Raw genomic sequence first — 15,971 nt, 5'->3', positions numbered from 1 at the left:
ACCTGTTGGACTGAAAATAGTTTCCCCACTGAACGTTAAACAGGTATTGAGAACGTTGCGCATTATAGATTGTGTTCCTGAGGACCGGAGGAGGATTGAATTTGCCAACGTGAACCACACTTTGCAGAGAGAGGAAATTTCTCTGGATGGAATAGGTTGATGGAAGTCAACAATTGTCAGATTATTTCATGAAAATAACAGCTGGTATGGGGATCCCAGAAGAGGGGCGTCTGTAATGAGCACACAGAAACAAACCCTTCAGGCCAGGCCAACCAGATATCCTAAATTAATCTAGTGACCCATTTGCCAGCATTTGGCCCATATCCCTCTGAATTCTTCCTATTCATGTCCCCATCCAGATGCATTTTTTTCTTCGGAGAATACTTGGGTGAGAGCCAAGATATGCAATATCTCAATGTATAATAATAAAGCAGCTCATTTATTCTGAAATTATTTCAATTATGTCAATTGCCAAATAATAGCTGCATAACTGTTGTCAATATTGATACCCAGGAAAGCTATTTTGTTTAGTATATTTCCTTTGTGAAGATCTTATCCAAATTATAAAATGAATGTATTTTCATATGAAATAAAATTTGCAGTATTTTATTAAATGGTTGAAAGTAACTTTGCACTTAATTGCTCCATTTGGGATTAAACATTGTGACTTAGATAAAAGTGATCTTTCATAATTTATGGCGAGTCTATTAACAAACGAATGTTGCTATTTGCTCTCAAGTTAGCTCAGATTCAATTTGAAATTCTTAAATTAGTTGAATAAGTGGTAAAAAGTAAATATTTATTGCACTTTTCTGAAATCCTCTGCACTGCCATTGTATTTGGTTAAACAAAATATGTATCTCTCTTCATAACTTTGATATCACCACAAATCCTAGGAACCCCATCCAGGACAAACATATAAATAGAAAGTAGGAGACAACAGCTTCGCTTCACTTGGAAGTCACCACTGATGATATTACCTAGCCAGGTAATGAAATGTCTGGATATCAAACCTACAGCTCAGCGAGCAAACCTGCACCCTAAACATTCTACTTTGCTGAAAGACTGCACAATCTGCAGGCAGTCAATACATGTAATATATTATCAATTCCACTTTGAAAATAGATAATGGGCCCACTACCTTTTGGATGTGAGCATAAGTGGTATAGTAAGTAAGTTTGCTGATGACACCAAAATTGGAGGTGTAGTGGACAACGAAGGAGGTTACCTCAGATTACAATGGGATCTTGATCAGATGGGCCAATGGGCTGAGAAGTGGCAAATGGAATTTAATTTAGATAAATGTGAGGTGCTGCATTTTGGGAAAGCAAATCTTAGCAGGACTTATACACTTAATGGAAAGGTCCTCGGGGGTGTTGCTGAACAAAGAGACCTTGGAGTGCAAGTTCATAGCTCCTTGAAAGTGGAGTCGCATGTTGATAGGATAGTGAAGATGGCGTTTTGCATGCTTTCCTTTATTTGGTCAGAATATGGAGTACAGGAGTTGGGAGGTCATGTTACTGCTGTACAGTTGGAATATTGTGTGCAATTCTGATTTCCTTCCTATCAGAAAGATGTTGTGAAACTTAAGGGTTCAGAAAAGATTTACAAGGATGTTGCCAAGACTGGAAGATTTGAGCTATAGGGAGAGACAGAACAGGCTGGGGCTGTTTTCCCTGGAGCGTCAGAGGCTGGGGGCTGACCTTATAGAGGTTTATGAAATCATGAGGATCATGGATAGGATAGATAAGACAAAGTCTTTTCCCTGGGGTGGAAGAGTCCAGAACTAGAGGGCATAGGTTTACAGTGAGAGGGGAAAGATATGAAAGAGACCCAAGAGGCAACCTTTTAATTTAGAGGGTGGTACGTGTATGGAATAAGCTGCCAGAGGAAGTGGTGGAGGCTGGTACAATTACAACACTTAAAAGGCAACTGGAGGGATATGGGCCCCATGCTGGCAGGTAGGACGAGATTAGGTTGGGATATCGTGCACAGGGATGTGCAGGTTAGGTGCATTAGTCAGGGGTAAATGTTGAGCAATAGGGGTAGGGGAATTGTGTGGGTGGGTTACCCTTCGGAGGATCGGTGTGTAGTCTTTGGGCCGAGTGGCTGAAGGGGAAGGGATTTTTGTAAACTGTGCAAGGTAACGCAGGTGTCGTGCGGGGGCCTGCTGTTGGCCTTGCTCTGCCCCTTGCTCCTCCCCCTGTTGTTGAGCTGTCTAACAAACAGCTACTCTTTCTCTGCCTTTTTGCTGGGGGGCATCTGAAGCTGTAACAATGTTGGGACACAATAAAGGTTACCTGAACGTTCTGCCGGACTCAGACTCTCATTGAAAGCTTAGAGCTCCAAGCGGTTTTTGTTTTAGTACAGGAGGCTCATTTCTTGCAGCCTCCTGTACTAAGTTTCCAATGTTCTATATCAGATGGAGCAGTGACTGAGTAGCTGGTTTCGTTAGAAGTTTAAATTTTTCGGGAGTGCAGGCACTGCATCGTTTCATCGGCAGTTTACTGGCAGCACTGGGAAGTATCGGTTGTGTTCATTAGAAAGGAGGTGGAGGTGCTGCTGTTGGACTAGGTGGGACAACGTTTAAAAATCACAACACCGGGTTATAGTCCAACAGGTTTATTTGGAAGCACTAGCTTTCAGAGTGCTGCTCCTTCATCGGGTAGCTGTGGAGCAGGATCATAAGACACAGAGTTAAGAGCAAAAGATAAGTGTCATGCAACTGATATGATATATTGACAAATGTAGATTGCTGTTAAGTCTTTCATCTTTTAGAATGGGTTGCAGATTTTATTTCATTAATGTGTACATCGCAGAACTATTATTAAGTCGTATTCTCAAGATCACTTAAGGTTTTTTTTAGAAACAGGTGACAGCTCAGCCCAGACAATGCATGAAAGGTGTGTCAGTATCCCAATCTTAAATCAGACTGGTTCTATTTCCAAACTAGGAATTTATAAAATATTAAATGGACTGACTACCTGCATGTTGTGCGCTTTTTGTGAAAAATGGAATATATCTGTAAATATTATTCTGCAAATGCACCCCATTGTTATATGTGTGTGCACGCGTGTGTGTGCACATGCTTTGTAAAGGGAGTGTGACGGAGGAGAAGCCTGTGAGAGGGTGTGTGTACATCTGAGAGAGAGCGTACATATGAGAGAGGTATAGATAAAAGTGAGGGGTTGCATTTTCCTAAAATAAGGGCAGGACTTGTACAGAGGGATATTGGGGGGAGGGGGGGGGAGGTGTTCAGGTACATACTTCATTGAAAGTTGCATCACTGGTTGGAAGGGTGCTTCACAAGGCATTCAGCCCACTTACCTTATTTGTTCACACCATTGAATAAAGGAGTTGGGACATCATTTAGAAGTTGTACAGTATGTTGGTGAAGCCACTTGTAGAGTACTGAGAACACTTCTGGTGGCCCTGAAATAGGAAGAATACTATTACAGAGGGTTCAGTAAAGATTTACCAGGATGTTGCCAGGACTGGAGGGTTTGAGTTATAAGGAGAGGCTGAGACTCTTCACTGGAGCACAGGGGGTTGAGGGGTGACCTCATTGAGATTGATATAATCATGAGGGTTCCAGGTAACATGAGCATCAAAAATAGCGAGGACCCTGCACGGTTATGTCAAGTGACTGGTGGGGGGTAGAAATTGTGGCATTTGGACACTTTAAATCCATCAGGAACAGCATCTCCATACAGCATACTGCGCATGTCAGGTGAGGTGCCAGAAGACTGGAGGTTGGCTAATGTGGTGCCACTGTTTAAGAAGGGTGGTAAGGACAAGCCAGGGAACTTTAGACCAGTGAGCCTGACGTCAGTGGTGGGCACATTGTTGGAGGGAATCCTGAGGGACAGGATGTGCATGTATTTGAAAAGGCAAGGACTGATTAGGGATAGTCAACATGGCTTTTTGTGTGGGAAATCATGTCTCACAAACTTGATTGAGTTTTTTGAGGAAGCAACAAAGATGATTGAGGAAGGCAGAGCAGTAATGTGATCTATATGGACTTCAGTAAGGCGTTTGACAAGGTTCCCCATTGGAAACTGATTAGCAAGGTGAGATCTCAAGGAATACAGAGAGAACTAGCCATTTGGATACAGAACTGGCTCAAAGGTAGAAGACAGAGGGTGGTGGTGGAAGGTTGTTTTTCAGACTGGAGGTCTGCGACTAGTGGAGTGCCACAAGGATCGGTGCTCAGTCCTCTACTTTTTGTCATTTACATAAATGATTTGGATGCGAGCATAAGAGGTACAGTTAGAGGGAGAGGCTGAACAGGCTGGGGCTATTTTCCCTGGAGTGTCAGAGGCTGAGGGGTGACCTTATAAAGGTTTACAAAATTATGAGGGGCATGGACAAGATAAATAGACAACGTTTTTTCCCTTGGGTTGGGGAGTCCAGAACTAGAGGGCACAGGTTTAGGGTGAGAGGGGAAAGATATAAAAGAGACCTACGGGGCAATTTTTTCACACAGAGGGTGGTACGTGTATGCAATGAGCTGCCAGAGGAAGTGGTGGAGGCTGATACGAATGCAACATTTAAGAGGCATTTGAATGGGTATATGAATAGGAAAGGTTTGGAGGGATGTGGGCCAGGTGTTGAGGGGCGGGACTAGATTGGGTTGAGATATCTGGTCGGCATGGACGGGTTGGACCGAAAGGTCTGTTTCTATGCTGTACACTTCTGACTCTATGCTGGTTCAGCAAAAGCCGCGCATGCTCTGTCTGCAGAAACAGTGCAAACCCTTCTTCAGATGGACCAATGAGAAGCCAGACAAGGAGCCTGGTCCTCCTGGAACTCCCCAATTGTCTGAATGCGGAAGATGGACCATCAGGTTCTGAAGCTGCTGCTTCTCTCCAAATGAAGAACGAGCTTCACCGCAGACTGCAACTTCCTTCCTCTATCCGCCATCTGAGAGTACGGCACTGTCTTTACCATTTCATTTTTTCATTCTGGGGTTAAATTGTTGACTTGCAGCAACTGAAAAGAAAGCGAGTGAATCCAGGGAGGGGACAGTCGGGAAACGTTGGTCCAGGTCTGTGTCTCAATTGGCAAACGCACAGCAAATGCAGTCCCACAGTGTGAAGTTATAACCTCGGTTATGCAAAAATAACTGCCAAAAAGAGGTATGTTGTTTAAATGGTGACATATCGGGATGTGGAGAAAGTGAGGACTGCAGATGAGAGTCGAAAAGTGTGGCACTGGAAAAGCACAGGAGGTCAGACAGCATCCGAGGAGCAGGAGAATCGACGTTTCAGGCACGAGCCCTTCCTCAGGAATGATGTGTGGATGTAAAAAGTGGCCTCAGCGTCCTTCCACACCAGTCACTGCCAGTTGTCAGACGGATGCAGCAAGCAATCAGCAAGGCAAGAGGTATATTAGCAAGAGGAATTGATTTCAGAAGTAGGGATGTCTTCCTGCAGTTAGGGGGTCATTGAATATATTCAAGGCTGAGTTCATCTGATTTTGGAACAACCATGAAGTGGATGTTTATGGGGGAAAGGCAAGTAAAATGGTTTTAAGACCAGTACAGAACAGTTCGAGTCATACAGCACAGAACAGACCCTTTAGCCCAACTAGTCCATGCTGACTATATTCACAAACTAAACTAGTCCCACCTGCCTGTGTTTGTCCCATATACCTCTGAACCTTTCCTATTCATGTACTTATCCAAATGTCTTTTAAACGTTGTTACTCAACCTGCATCCACCATTTTCTCTGGACATTCATTCCACACAAACCACTGTTTAAAAAAAAAAGGTGCTCCTCATGTGTTTTTTAAATCTTTCTCCTCTCCCCTTAATTTGCAGCCTTATCTTGAAACGACACATGCCAATCACCTTATCTACGCCCCTCATGGTTTTGTAAACCTCTATGAAGAGAGCAACGAACCTTACAGCACAGGAACAGGCCCTTCAGCCCTCCAAGGCTATGCTGATCGAGATACTCTATCTAAACCTGCCGCCTATTTTCTAAGGATCTGTATCCCTCTGCTCCTTGCCCATTCATGTCTCTGTCTAGATACATCTTAAATGACGCTATCGATCCCACCCCTCCTGCCTCGACTGGCGATGCATTCGAGGCGCCCACCACCCTCTGTGTAAAGAACTTTCCATGTATATCTCCCTCAAACCTTTCCCCCCTCACTTTGAACTTGTGACCCTGAGTAATTAAGTCTTCCCCTCTGGGAAAATAATTCTTACTATCCACCCCTGTTTACACCCCTCATGGTTTTTAGGCCTCAATCAGGACACAACCCCCCCCAACCTCCTCATTTCCAATGAAAATAATCCTAATCTACTCAATCTCTCCTTATAGCTCGCGCTCTCCATAACAGGCAACATCCTGGTGAACCTCTTCTGCACTCTCTCCAAAAGTATCCACATCCTTTTGGAAATCTGGCGACCGGAATTGTACGCAGTATTCCAAATGCGCCAAACCAAAATCTTATATTACTTTAACATGACCTGCCAGCTCTTTTACTCAATCCGTCCGATGATGGAACGCGTGTTGTATGCCGCCTTGACCACTCTACTGACATGCGTTGCCACCTTCAGAGAACAATAGACCTGAACACCCAGATCTCTCTGCACATCAATTTCCCCTCGGTCCTTTCCATTTACTGTATAGCTCGCTCTTGAATTGCATCTTCCAAAATGCATCACCTCGCATTTGTCTGGATTGAACTCCATCTGCCATTTCTCTTCCCAACTCTCCAATCTACATTCTGCTGTATCGTCTGACAGCCCCCTTCACTATCTGATATTCCATCAATCTGAGTGCCATCTGCAAACTTGCTAATGAGGCACCCGATACCTTCACCTTTCAACCTCCTGTGCTCCAGTGAAAAAAGTCCCAGCCTACCCACCAGTAGGTGTGAATTCTGTCTGGGTCCCAATGTCGAGTCAGCCTGACATTTTTGATAGAAAAGCTCTGCATTTAAATTACGTTCTTGAGAAAGTTACTGAAAACAGGTTCTGGGATTAACATACCAAAGAACAGAACCCCATTCTAAAAGATGAAAGATTTAATCTAAATTGTTTAATGTATCACATCTCCATGAACTGGACTCTGTTGGCTATAAATAGTCTAATCATGATCTTATTCCCCACAACCACCTGAAGCAGCAGCAGCAGCACTTCAGAGATCCAAGTTCAATTCCCACCTCGGGCAACTGTCAGTGTGGAGTTTGCACATTCTCCCAGTGTATGCGTGGGTTTCCTCCCACAGTCCAAAGATGTGCAGGTTAGGTGACGTGGCCACGCTAATTTGCCTGTAGTGTTAGGTGAAGGGATAAATGTTGGGGAATGGGTCTGGATGGGTTGCTCTTCGAAGGGTCGGTTTGGGCTGAAGGGCCTGTTTCCACACTAAGTAATAAAATCTAAAATAAATCTAATCACTCCGAAAGCTAGGGCTTCCAAACAAACCACGTTATGGCAGCGGCGGGAGGTGTGGATTATATTCACTAAAAACAGTTAAGCAGTTAGATAACACGTTCGAGTGGGAAGTGTGTATAACATGATCTCACAACTCCTATACTCAATGCTATGAGCAATGAAGGAAAGCAAACCAAACGCCACCTTCACTACTTTGTCCACCTGAGACTCCAGCACTCCAAGGTCTCTTTATTCAGCAACACTCCCCTTAACTGTGTCAGTCCTGCCTGGATCGCTTGACCAAAATGCAAATCTCTGATTTCTCTAAATTAAACTCCAACTGACACTCCTCGGTTCATCAGCCGATCCCATAAATTCCAATTTATAGTGAACTCTTTCCTCTTTTATTCCCTGGAAGCTGAAAATCTCCATCCCACACTCTCTCCCTCCATTTTCACTTTGCTTATAGCAGAAGAATGTAACTGAGAAACTTATCAGCCACGATTGAATGGAATGAGCAGACCTGATGGCCTAATTTCTGCTCCTATGTCTTGTGGTCTCTTGCTGTCCTGGACACCGAGAGAATTGGGACCAGCATTGAACCGATCATGACTGGATATGGATCTACCTGCATCTAGGTGGATGGGCTGGGACTTTTTCACTGGCGCATAGGAGGAGGAGATGTGACCTTATCAAGGTTTATAAAATCATGAGGGGAGAGATGAGGTGAACGACGGGTGTCCTTCCCCTAGGGTTGGGGTTTCAAGATTAGGGAGCAAATTTTGATGGTGACAGGAGAAAGAGATTTTAAAAAGACTTGAAGGGCACAATTTGTTTTATACAGAGTGGTTCACATGCGGACTAAATGTCTCAAGGAAGTGGTGGATGCAGGTACAGTAACGACGATTAAAAGACATTTGGATAAGTTCATGAATAGGAAAGGTTTGGAGGGATATGGGCCAAAACACTGGCAGGTGGGACTGGTTTAGTTTGAGAACATAGTCAGCATGGACTAGTTGGACTGAAGGGTCTGTTTCTGTGCTGTATGGCTCTGTAACTCGGTCCTATACTAGTCTTAAAACCATTTTCTTGCCTTCCCCATAAACATTCACATAAAAATCAGATGAACTCAGCCTTGAATATATTCAATGACCCCCTAACTGCAGGAAGACATCCCCACTTCTGAACTTAATTCCTCTTGCTAATACACCACTTGCCTTGCTCCTTGCCTGCTGCACCTGTCTGACAACTGGCACAGAAGGATACTGACGCCCCTCTGAACATCCACGCATCATTCTTGATGAAGGGCTTGTGCCCAAAACGTCGACGTCCTACTTCTCGGATGCTGCTTGACCTGCTGTGCTTTGCCAATTGTGGTCTTCTCTACATCGGGGAGACCGAGCGTAAACTTGGGGAACGGTTTGCTGAGCATCACAGCCGGGTCCGTAGAGGCTGAGCGGACTTCCCAATCTCCACCCATTTTAATGCCCCTTCCCACTCCCCTTCCACAACAAACCAAACCACAAATTGGAGGAACAAAACCTCATCTTCTGTCTGAGCAGTCAACAGCCCGGAGGATTCAACACTGAGTTCTCCAATTTCAAATAATCTCCCATCCCATCCCCCAAGTCACTTCCCAGCCCCTTCCATTCTTCCCTGCCAACTAGATTCCTTCCTCCGATTCTCCAACCAGGTCGTACCAGGTTATGGGGATAAGGCAGGAACAGGATATTGATTGAGGATGATCAGCCATTATCACAATGAATGGTGGTGCTGGCTCAAAGGGCAGAATAGCCTACTCCTGCACCTATTGTCTATTGTACCCTCTACCTGTCTCCACCTATCCCCACTTCAATACCCTGCCCCCAGCACACCCTTGTTCCACAGCTCTCCCTATACCCACCCCCAGTCCTGAACAAGGGTTACACCAGATACCTCGACTTCTCCATCTCCTGATACTGCCTGGCTTGCTGCGTTCTTTCAGTCTCTTGCCTGTCTATTTTGCCAGTTGAGAACAAAGGCCTGGACTAACTTTCCCAGAGCCTGTCCCCTCGCTGGATTCACTCCCATTCCTTTCAGTTGCTCCAAGTCAACAACTGAACCTCAAAATGAAACATAAATGGAAATGGGGGTGAGAAAAGAGAGTGCCGTACTCTCAGATGTTGGACAGAGGAAAGAAGTTGCAGTCTGAGGTGAAGCTCAATCTTCATTCAGAAAGAGGATGAGCAGGAGCTTCAGAACCTCATGGTCCAACTTCCACATTCACCAATAGGGGAGTTCCGAATGGCAGGAGGACAATTCTCCCTCCGGTCCTCCAGTGCTCCTTATTTCTCCATCAAACGTAGGTCTCGCCCCTTTTCTGCCAACAGCGAGGAACATGCCCAATGTTTTGGTGACACCGGCAAACGTGTGCCCTGCTTGTTGACACTGAGGAGTGTACACAATATGCACTGTAGCAATGGTGTCATTGACAGATGTTAAGTGTCCAAATTCCTATGGGAGAACAAAAAGGGTAGAGCCATAATTTTTTTTTCCCATGTGGCTCAATATTTGATTGCTTTTGCATTTGTCTGGCTGCTCAATGTTTTTATGTCTTTTCCTCAGTGTTGGGGTGAGATTCACAACTAGAGGGCATAGGTTTAGGGTGAGACCACAAAGGTACCTCAGGGGCATCGTTTCCGTGCAGAGGGTGGTGCACGTATGGAATGAACTGCCAGAAGAAGTAGTGGAAGCCGGTATAATTACAGCACTTAAAACACATCTGGATGGGGATATGAATAGGGAGGGATTAGTGGGATATGAGCCAAGTGTTGGCAAATGGGACTAGATCAATTTAGGATATCTGGTTGGCATGGACAGGTTGGATCGGACAGGTTTCGATTAGATTAGATTACTTACAGTGTGGAAACAGGCCCTTCGGCCCAACAAGTCCACACCGACCCGCCGAAGCGTAACCCACCCATTCCCGTACATTTACCCCTTTACCTAACACTACAGGCAATTTAGCATGGCCAATTCACCTGACCTGGTTGGATCAAACGGGTCTGTTTCCGTGCTGTACATCTGTGACTTTAAATAATAAAGTCTATTTTTCCAAATAAACTATATCCATGTTAACAAGGCTTAGTGCACAACATGCTTTACTAACCATTCTCAACAGGTCCTGCCCCTTCAATGACTGAGGAACATATACATGCTGGTGCATAATCTCCTTCACTAGTATTTACACACTACCCTCAACAATTGCACAAGTAACAGCAAAGAGCAAACAGCACAAGGATTAAACAAACAGTGAGGGCAAACAGCACAAGGATTAAAACAAACAGTGAGGGCAAACAGCACAAGGATTAAACAAACAGTGAGGGTAAACAGCACAAGGATTAAACAAACAGTGAGGGGTAAACAGCACAAGGATTAAACAAACAGTGAGAGGGAAACAGCACAAGGATTAAACAAACAGTGAGGGTAAACAGCACAAGCGCCAGTAAAAGCAGATGGAAAGTGAGTGTAAAATGTCACTATGACAGGACAGGCCCCACATTCCTTCCCCTCCGTCCCCCCCAACCTGCCTCACCTTTCACCTCCCGGGCCCAGTACCTTCCAGGTGGCCCCATAGTTGACACAGGGGCCGCCCCACGACCAGTAGAACTCCACCACCCAGGCGGCCGACGAGTTCCCAAGCAGGCCCTTAACCCCATCCGCCTCCAGAATGCTCACCGGCTCCTGGCTGCTGTACAGCCGGCCGGTGTGGCCGTGACACAGCAGCTGCGCCAGGAAGGCGGCGGTGCCCAGTGACGGGTGTCTGCCCCGGGCCGCACGGCGCCATTTTCCTAACGGCCGCCCTCCCGCCGCTTCCCCGCTCGAGCGACTTCTCCTCCCAACCGCCTTCGCCCCCGCGTGACGTCTGCACGGGGGATGGGCGGGGCCGGGGGAGCCTCACCGTCACCAAGCAACAGCCACCTCGCGCTACAACTGCTCATTCACAAAAACAAACTCTCCTGTCTCGCTCTGCAGCCTCGGGGGGGACACTGCCACGTTTCCAGGAGCCCTGTCTACATTGGGAAAGCTCACGGCTCAATTTAAACAGAGATTCCGACATCTAACGGAACGGCTTCATATCTAAAGGGGGCAATCTGCATTTTAAACGGACGTGGACATTTTAACGGGTATTTCTGCAAATAAAGAGGTTTAAATGGACGAGATTAAATTTCAAAGGGATGTGCCACATTCAAAGGGATATCTTCATATGTAAAGTGACGCAGTTATATCTAAATGAATCTACATTTCGAAGAGACGTTGCCCTATTTATAAGTAGAGACAATAGGTGTGAATTCTGTCTATGTCGCAATGTTGAGTCAGACTGACATTTTTCTTAGAAAAGCTCTGCATTTAAATTACATTCTTGAGAAGGTAATTTATAGATTCGGGTGTAGGTTAGGGAGGATTGGCCGTGCTAAGTTACCCATAGTGACCAGGGATGTACAGGTGAGGGTGGCTTGGCCATGGGAAATACGGAGTAAGGGGTTGGGTATGAGTGGGATACTGTTCAGGAGGGCCAGAGAGGAAGAGATGGGCTGAATGACCTGCTTCCACATTGTCGGAATTCGATGACCCTCCCCACAAAGGAGCATTTTTAGATTAGATTAGATTACTTTAGTGTGTGGAAACAGGCCCTTCGGCCCAACAAGTCCACACCGACCCGCCGAAGCGCAACCCACCCATACCCCTACATTTACCCCTTACCTAACACTACGGACAATTTAACATGGCCAATTCATCTGACCTGCACATCTTTGGACTGTGGGAGGAAACCGGAGCACCCGGAGGAAACCCACGCAGACACGGGGAGAATGTGCAAACTCCACACAGTCAGTCGCCTGAGGCGGGAATTGAACCCGGGTCTCTGGCGCTGCGAGGCAGCAGTGCTAACCACTGTGCCACCGTGCCACCCACATCTGCATCTATCCTGTCAAGCCCCTTTCAGAATTCTACTGGTTTCAATAAAGATATGCAGCACAGAAACAGACCCTTCGGTCCAATTCGTCCATGCTGACCAGGATTCCAAACTAAACCAGTCCCACTTGCCTGCATTTGGCCCATAATCCCTCTCAACCTTACTATTCATGTACCCATCCAAATGCTGTTTCAATGTTGTAACTGTACCTGCATCTACCACATCCTCAGCAAGTTCATTCCACATACAAAGCCACCCTCTTTCAAAATGTTGCTCCTCAGGTTCCTTTTAAATCTTTCTACTCCAAGCAATATGCCCCCAAGTTTTGAGCTCCCCGACACTAAGCAAGAGCCCTTTGCTATTCACCTTACCTCCATTCCTCATGATTTTGTCAATCTCCTGCACTCAAATGAATCAAGTCCCAGTCTCTCCTTATAACTCAAACCCTCCAGTCCTGGCAATATTCTGGTAAATCTTTACCAAACCCTCTCTAATAGTATTCTTCCTATTACAGGGCCACCAGAACCGTACTCAGTACTCTGAAAGTGGCCTCACCAACACCCTATACAACCTCAACATGATGTCCCAACCCCTATACTCAATGGTGTGAACAATGAATGCTATGCTGCTAAATGCCTTCTTAACCGCCCCGTCTACCTGTGATGCAACTTCCAAAGAACTATGTACCTGAACACCCCCCCCCCCCCGCCATGTCTGTCTGTTCTATAACATGACCCAGGGCCTTACCATTATCTGGACAAGTGCTGCCCTTCCTTGTTTTAGCAAAATGCAACCCCTTGCTTGTATTAATACCTCTCACACACATGCTCCCCCTCAGACACACACAAACATTTCCCCCCCCCCAATGCTCTCACAGACTTATACTCCAACACACTCACACTTTACCAAGCATGTACACACTCTCACGCACAAACTCACATGCACGCACCCACAATTCTTTGGAGTGAATTTGTATTGGCAGAATTATATTTGCAGATACATTCAATTTTGCTCAAAAAGCATACAATTTCCAGGCAATCAATCCATGTAATATTTTATGAATTCCTCCTTTGGAAATAGAACCAGTCTGATTCAAGATTGAAATACTAACAGACTCAAATCTCACACCTTTAATGCATTGTCTGAGCTGAGATGTTATCTTTTTTATAAAACCTTAAGTCATCTCAAAAATGTGACTTAAGAGATGTTCTGGCAGTTACACATTAATGAACCAAAACCTACACCCATTCGAAGAGATGAAAGACTTGACAGCAATCTAGGCTTGTTCAATATATTCCATCAGTTGCATGATACTGACCTTTTGATATACGTTCTGTGTCTTACGATGCTGCTCCACAGCTACCCGATGAAGGAGCAGCACTCAGAAAACTAGTGCTTCCAAATAAACCTGTTGGACAATAACCTGGTATTGTGTGATTTTTTAAACTTTATCAACCCAGTCTAATACCGACACCTCCACATCATTTCTAGTGAACACAGCCCACACCTCCTGGTGCTGCCAGTAAACTTTACAATGCTGATGAAACAACACAGTACCTGAAAGATTTACAATTTCTAATGACACTAGCTACTCATTCACTGCTCCATCTGATACACGACATTGGAAATTCAGTGCAGGAAGCTGAAAGAGAGGACCAGCTTTAAACAAAAAACCTCTTGGAGCTCAAAGCTTTCATTGAGAGTCTGAGCCCGGCGGTAAGTTCAGGTAACCTTTATTGTGACCCGACTTTTTTTACAGCTTCAGATACCCCCCCTGCAAAAAGGCATAGACAAAGTAGCTGCTTTTTAAACAGCTCAAGATCAAAGCCCACACAAACCCCACTGTCTTTACTATTGGGCAGCACCAGGTTGTAATTGGATCCTTGTTACAGCCGTAACCCGGAGGAAGTATTGCCTCACTCAGCAATTTCAACCCATTCCCTCTCTCCTAGTAAGTTTCTCCCCGCTCATTTGCCAGTGGGGGAAGGGCAGTGTAGAGTCAACCAGACTGCTGAGGGTCTGGGGTCACATGTAGGCCAGTCCGGGTAAAGGATGCAGCTGGAACGACTGAGTGAATCCTTTCCCACAATGGCTGTTCCATTCTCTAACAAGGGAGAGTGTGAATCAGATGGGGGCTTTCTCCCCTGTACCACCCCCCGCCCTGAAACGGTCTCATCGTTAGATTCCGAACTCCACATTTCTGACCGAATACCAATTCTGCCATCTGTCGTGGCGGGATTCGAACCCGGGAGTCCCCAGAACCAGGTTGATAGTCCAATCGATAATGGCACTCGGCCGTCACTCCTTCAATCCCCCTGCGATGGCACGTGAACTCGCGGGTGCTTCTGCAGGTTGCAGGAGTAGGTGAAGCCCTTCCCGCACTGAGATCAGGTGAACGGCCTCTCCCTTGTGTGGACATGCTGGTGGGTCAGCAGTTTGCAAGAATTGCTGAAGGCCTTCCTGCACTCGGGGCAGCTGAAGGGACTCTGCCCCGTGTGGACCCGCTGGTGCTTGTGCAGGTGGGAGGAATACTTGAAGCCCTGCCCGCACTGAGATCATGTGAACGGCCTCTCCCCTGTGTGGATCCGCTGGTGCCTCAGCAGGGTGTAGGATGTGCTGAAGGTCTTCCCGCACTCGGGGCAGCTAAACGGTCTTTCCCCCGTGTGGATCCGCTGGTGCCTCAGCAGGTTGGAGGAGTAAGTGAAGCCCTTCCCGCACTGAGAGCAGGTGAACGGCCTTTCCCCCGTGTGGACCTGCTGGTGGGTCAGCAGGGAGGAGGAATTGCTGAAGGCCTTCCCACACTCGCGGCAGCTGAAGGGCCTCTCCCCGGTGTGGACACGCTGGTGCCTCAGCAGGGTGGAAGAAGTGCTGAAGGCCTTCCCGCACTCGCGGCAGCTGAAGGGTCTCTCGCCCGTGTGGACCCGCTGGTGGGTCAGCAGGGTGGAAGAATTACTGAAGGCTTTCCCGCACTCGCGGCAGCTGAAGGGTCTCTCGCCCGTGTGGACCCGCTGGTGCCTCAGCAGGTGGGAGGAATGTCTGAAGGCCTTCCTGCAGTCGGTGCAGGGGAATGGCCTCTCCCCGGTGTGACAGTGCCGATGAGACTCCAAGACAGACGGGAAACGGAAGCCTTTCCCACAGTCGCCACACTTCCACAATTTCTCCACGGGGTGGGATTCCTCGGGTTTCTCCATGGCCACAGCTTCAGCTGCACACAAACGCGTCGGGAGCCCCTCCCTGCCGTGAAATCCCCTTCCCAGGCCGTATAACTGTTTCAGGCTCCACACACAGTGCGCTGCAACAGTGGGGTCTCTCGGCCAGTCCCACTGATGCTGAAAACATCCTCAAACAGGAACCAAAAAGCGTTGATCCCTCTCACAGAAATCACAGTCAAACATAGTTGCTGTCCCGATGGATTGAATGACTGTCAGACATTGACATCAAAGTGAGGACTGCAGACGCTGGAGAGTCAGTCAAAAAATGTGGCGCTGCAAAAGCACAGGAGAGTCAGGCAGCATCCGAGGAGCAGGAGAGTCAATGTTTCGGGCATAAGCCCTTCATCTGTTGATTTTGAAACTTCAGTCTTCAGGTCTTCAAATACTCTGCAAAAAAAGAGATTACAAAAGTCATCA

General features: G+C 46.6%; 2 protein-coding genes across 7 annotated transcripts in view; both read right to left on the bottom strand.

The window, feature by feature from the left end:
- LOC148142996 (endogenous retrovirus group 3 member 1 Env polyprotein-like) overlaps window positions 1-15,971 on the bottom strand; it is a 512,937-nt gene that overhangs the window by 475,286 nt on the left and 21,680 nt on the right. For 2 of the 6 annotated variants that reach the window (XR_015751067.1, XM_087973918.1), the window contains exons 1-2: window positions 10,963-11,271; window positions 3,328-3,432 (exon numbers count right to left, since the gene is read on the bottom strand). The gene's annotated coding sequence lies outside the window, so the exon portion shown is untranslated. Of the gene's footprint in view, window positions 1-272; window positions 2,670-3,327; window positions 3,433-10,962; window positions 11,272-15,971 lie in introns of those variants that run through there. The other 4 variants (XR_015751068.1, XM_087973919.1, XR_015751069.1 and 1 more) reach the window with 4 other exon arrangements.
- Window positions 14,059-15,971, bottom strand: part of LOC148142994 (uncharacterized) — a 120,482-nt gene continuing 118,569 nt past the window's right edge. Inside the window, exon 4 of the mRNA XM_087973924.1 lies at window positions 14,059-15,414. Coding sequence (XP_087830050.1) covers window positions 14,898-15,414 — 517 coding nt within the window. The 3' untranslated portion in view covers window positions 14,059-14,897. The remainder of the gene's footprint in view (window positions 15,415-15,971) is intronic.

The sequence above is a fragment of the Chiloscyllium plagiosum genome, unplaced genomic scaffold (genome assembly GCF_037043375.1).
Source record: "Chiloscyllium plagiosum isolate Xiang-an unplaced genomic scaffold, Cpla_swu_hap1 HiC_scaffold_27, whole genome shotgun sequence".
NCBI lineage: Eukaryota > Metazoa > Chordata > Chondrichthyes > Orectolobiformes > Hemiscylliidae > Chiloscyllium > Chiloscyllium plagiosum.
The sequence above is the reverse complement of the archived record's forward strand: the minus strand, read 5'-3'. Positions and strand labels throughout refer to the sequence as shown.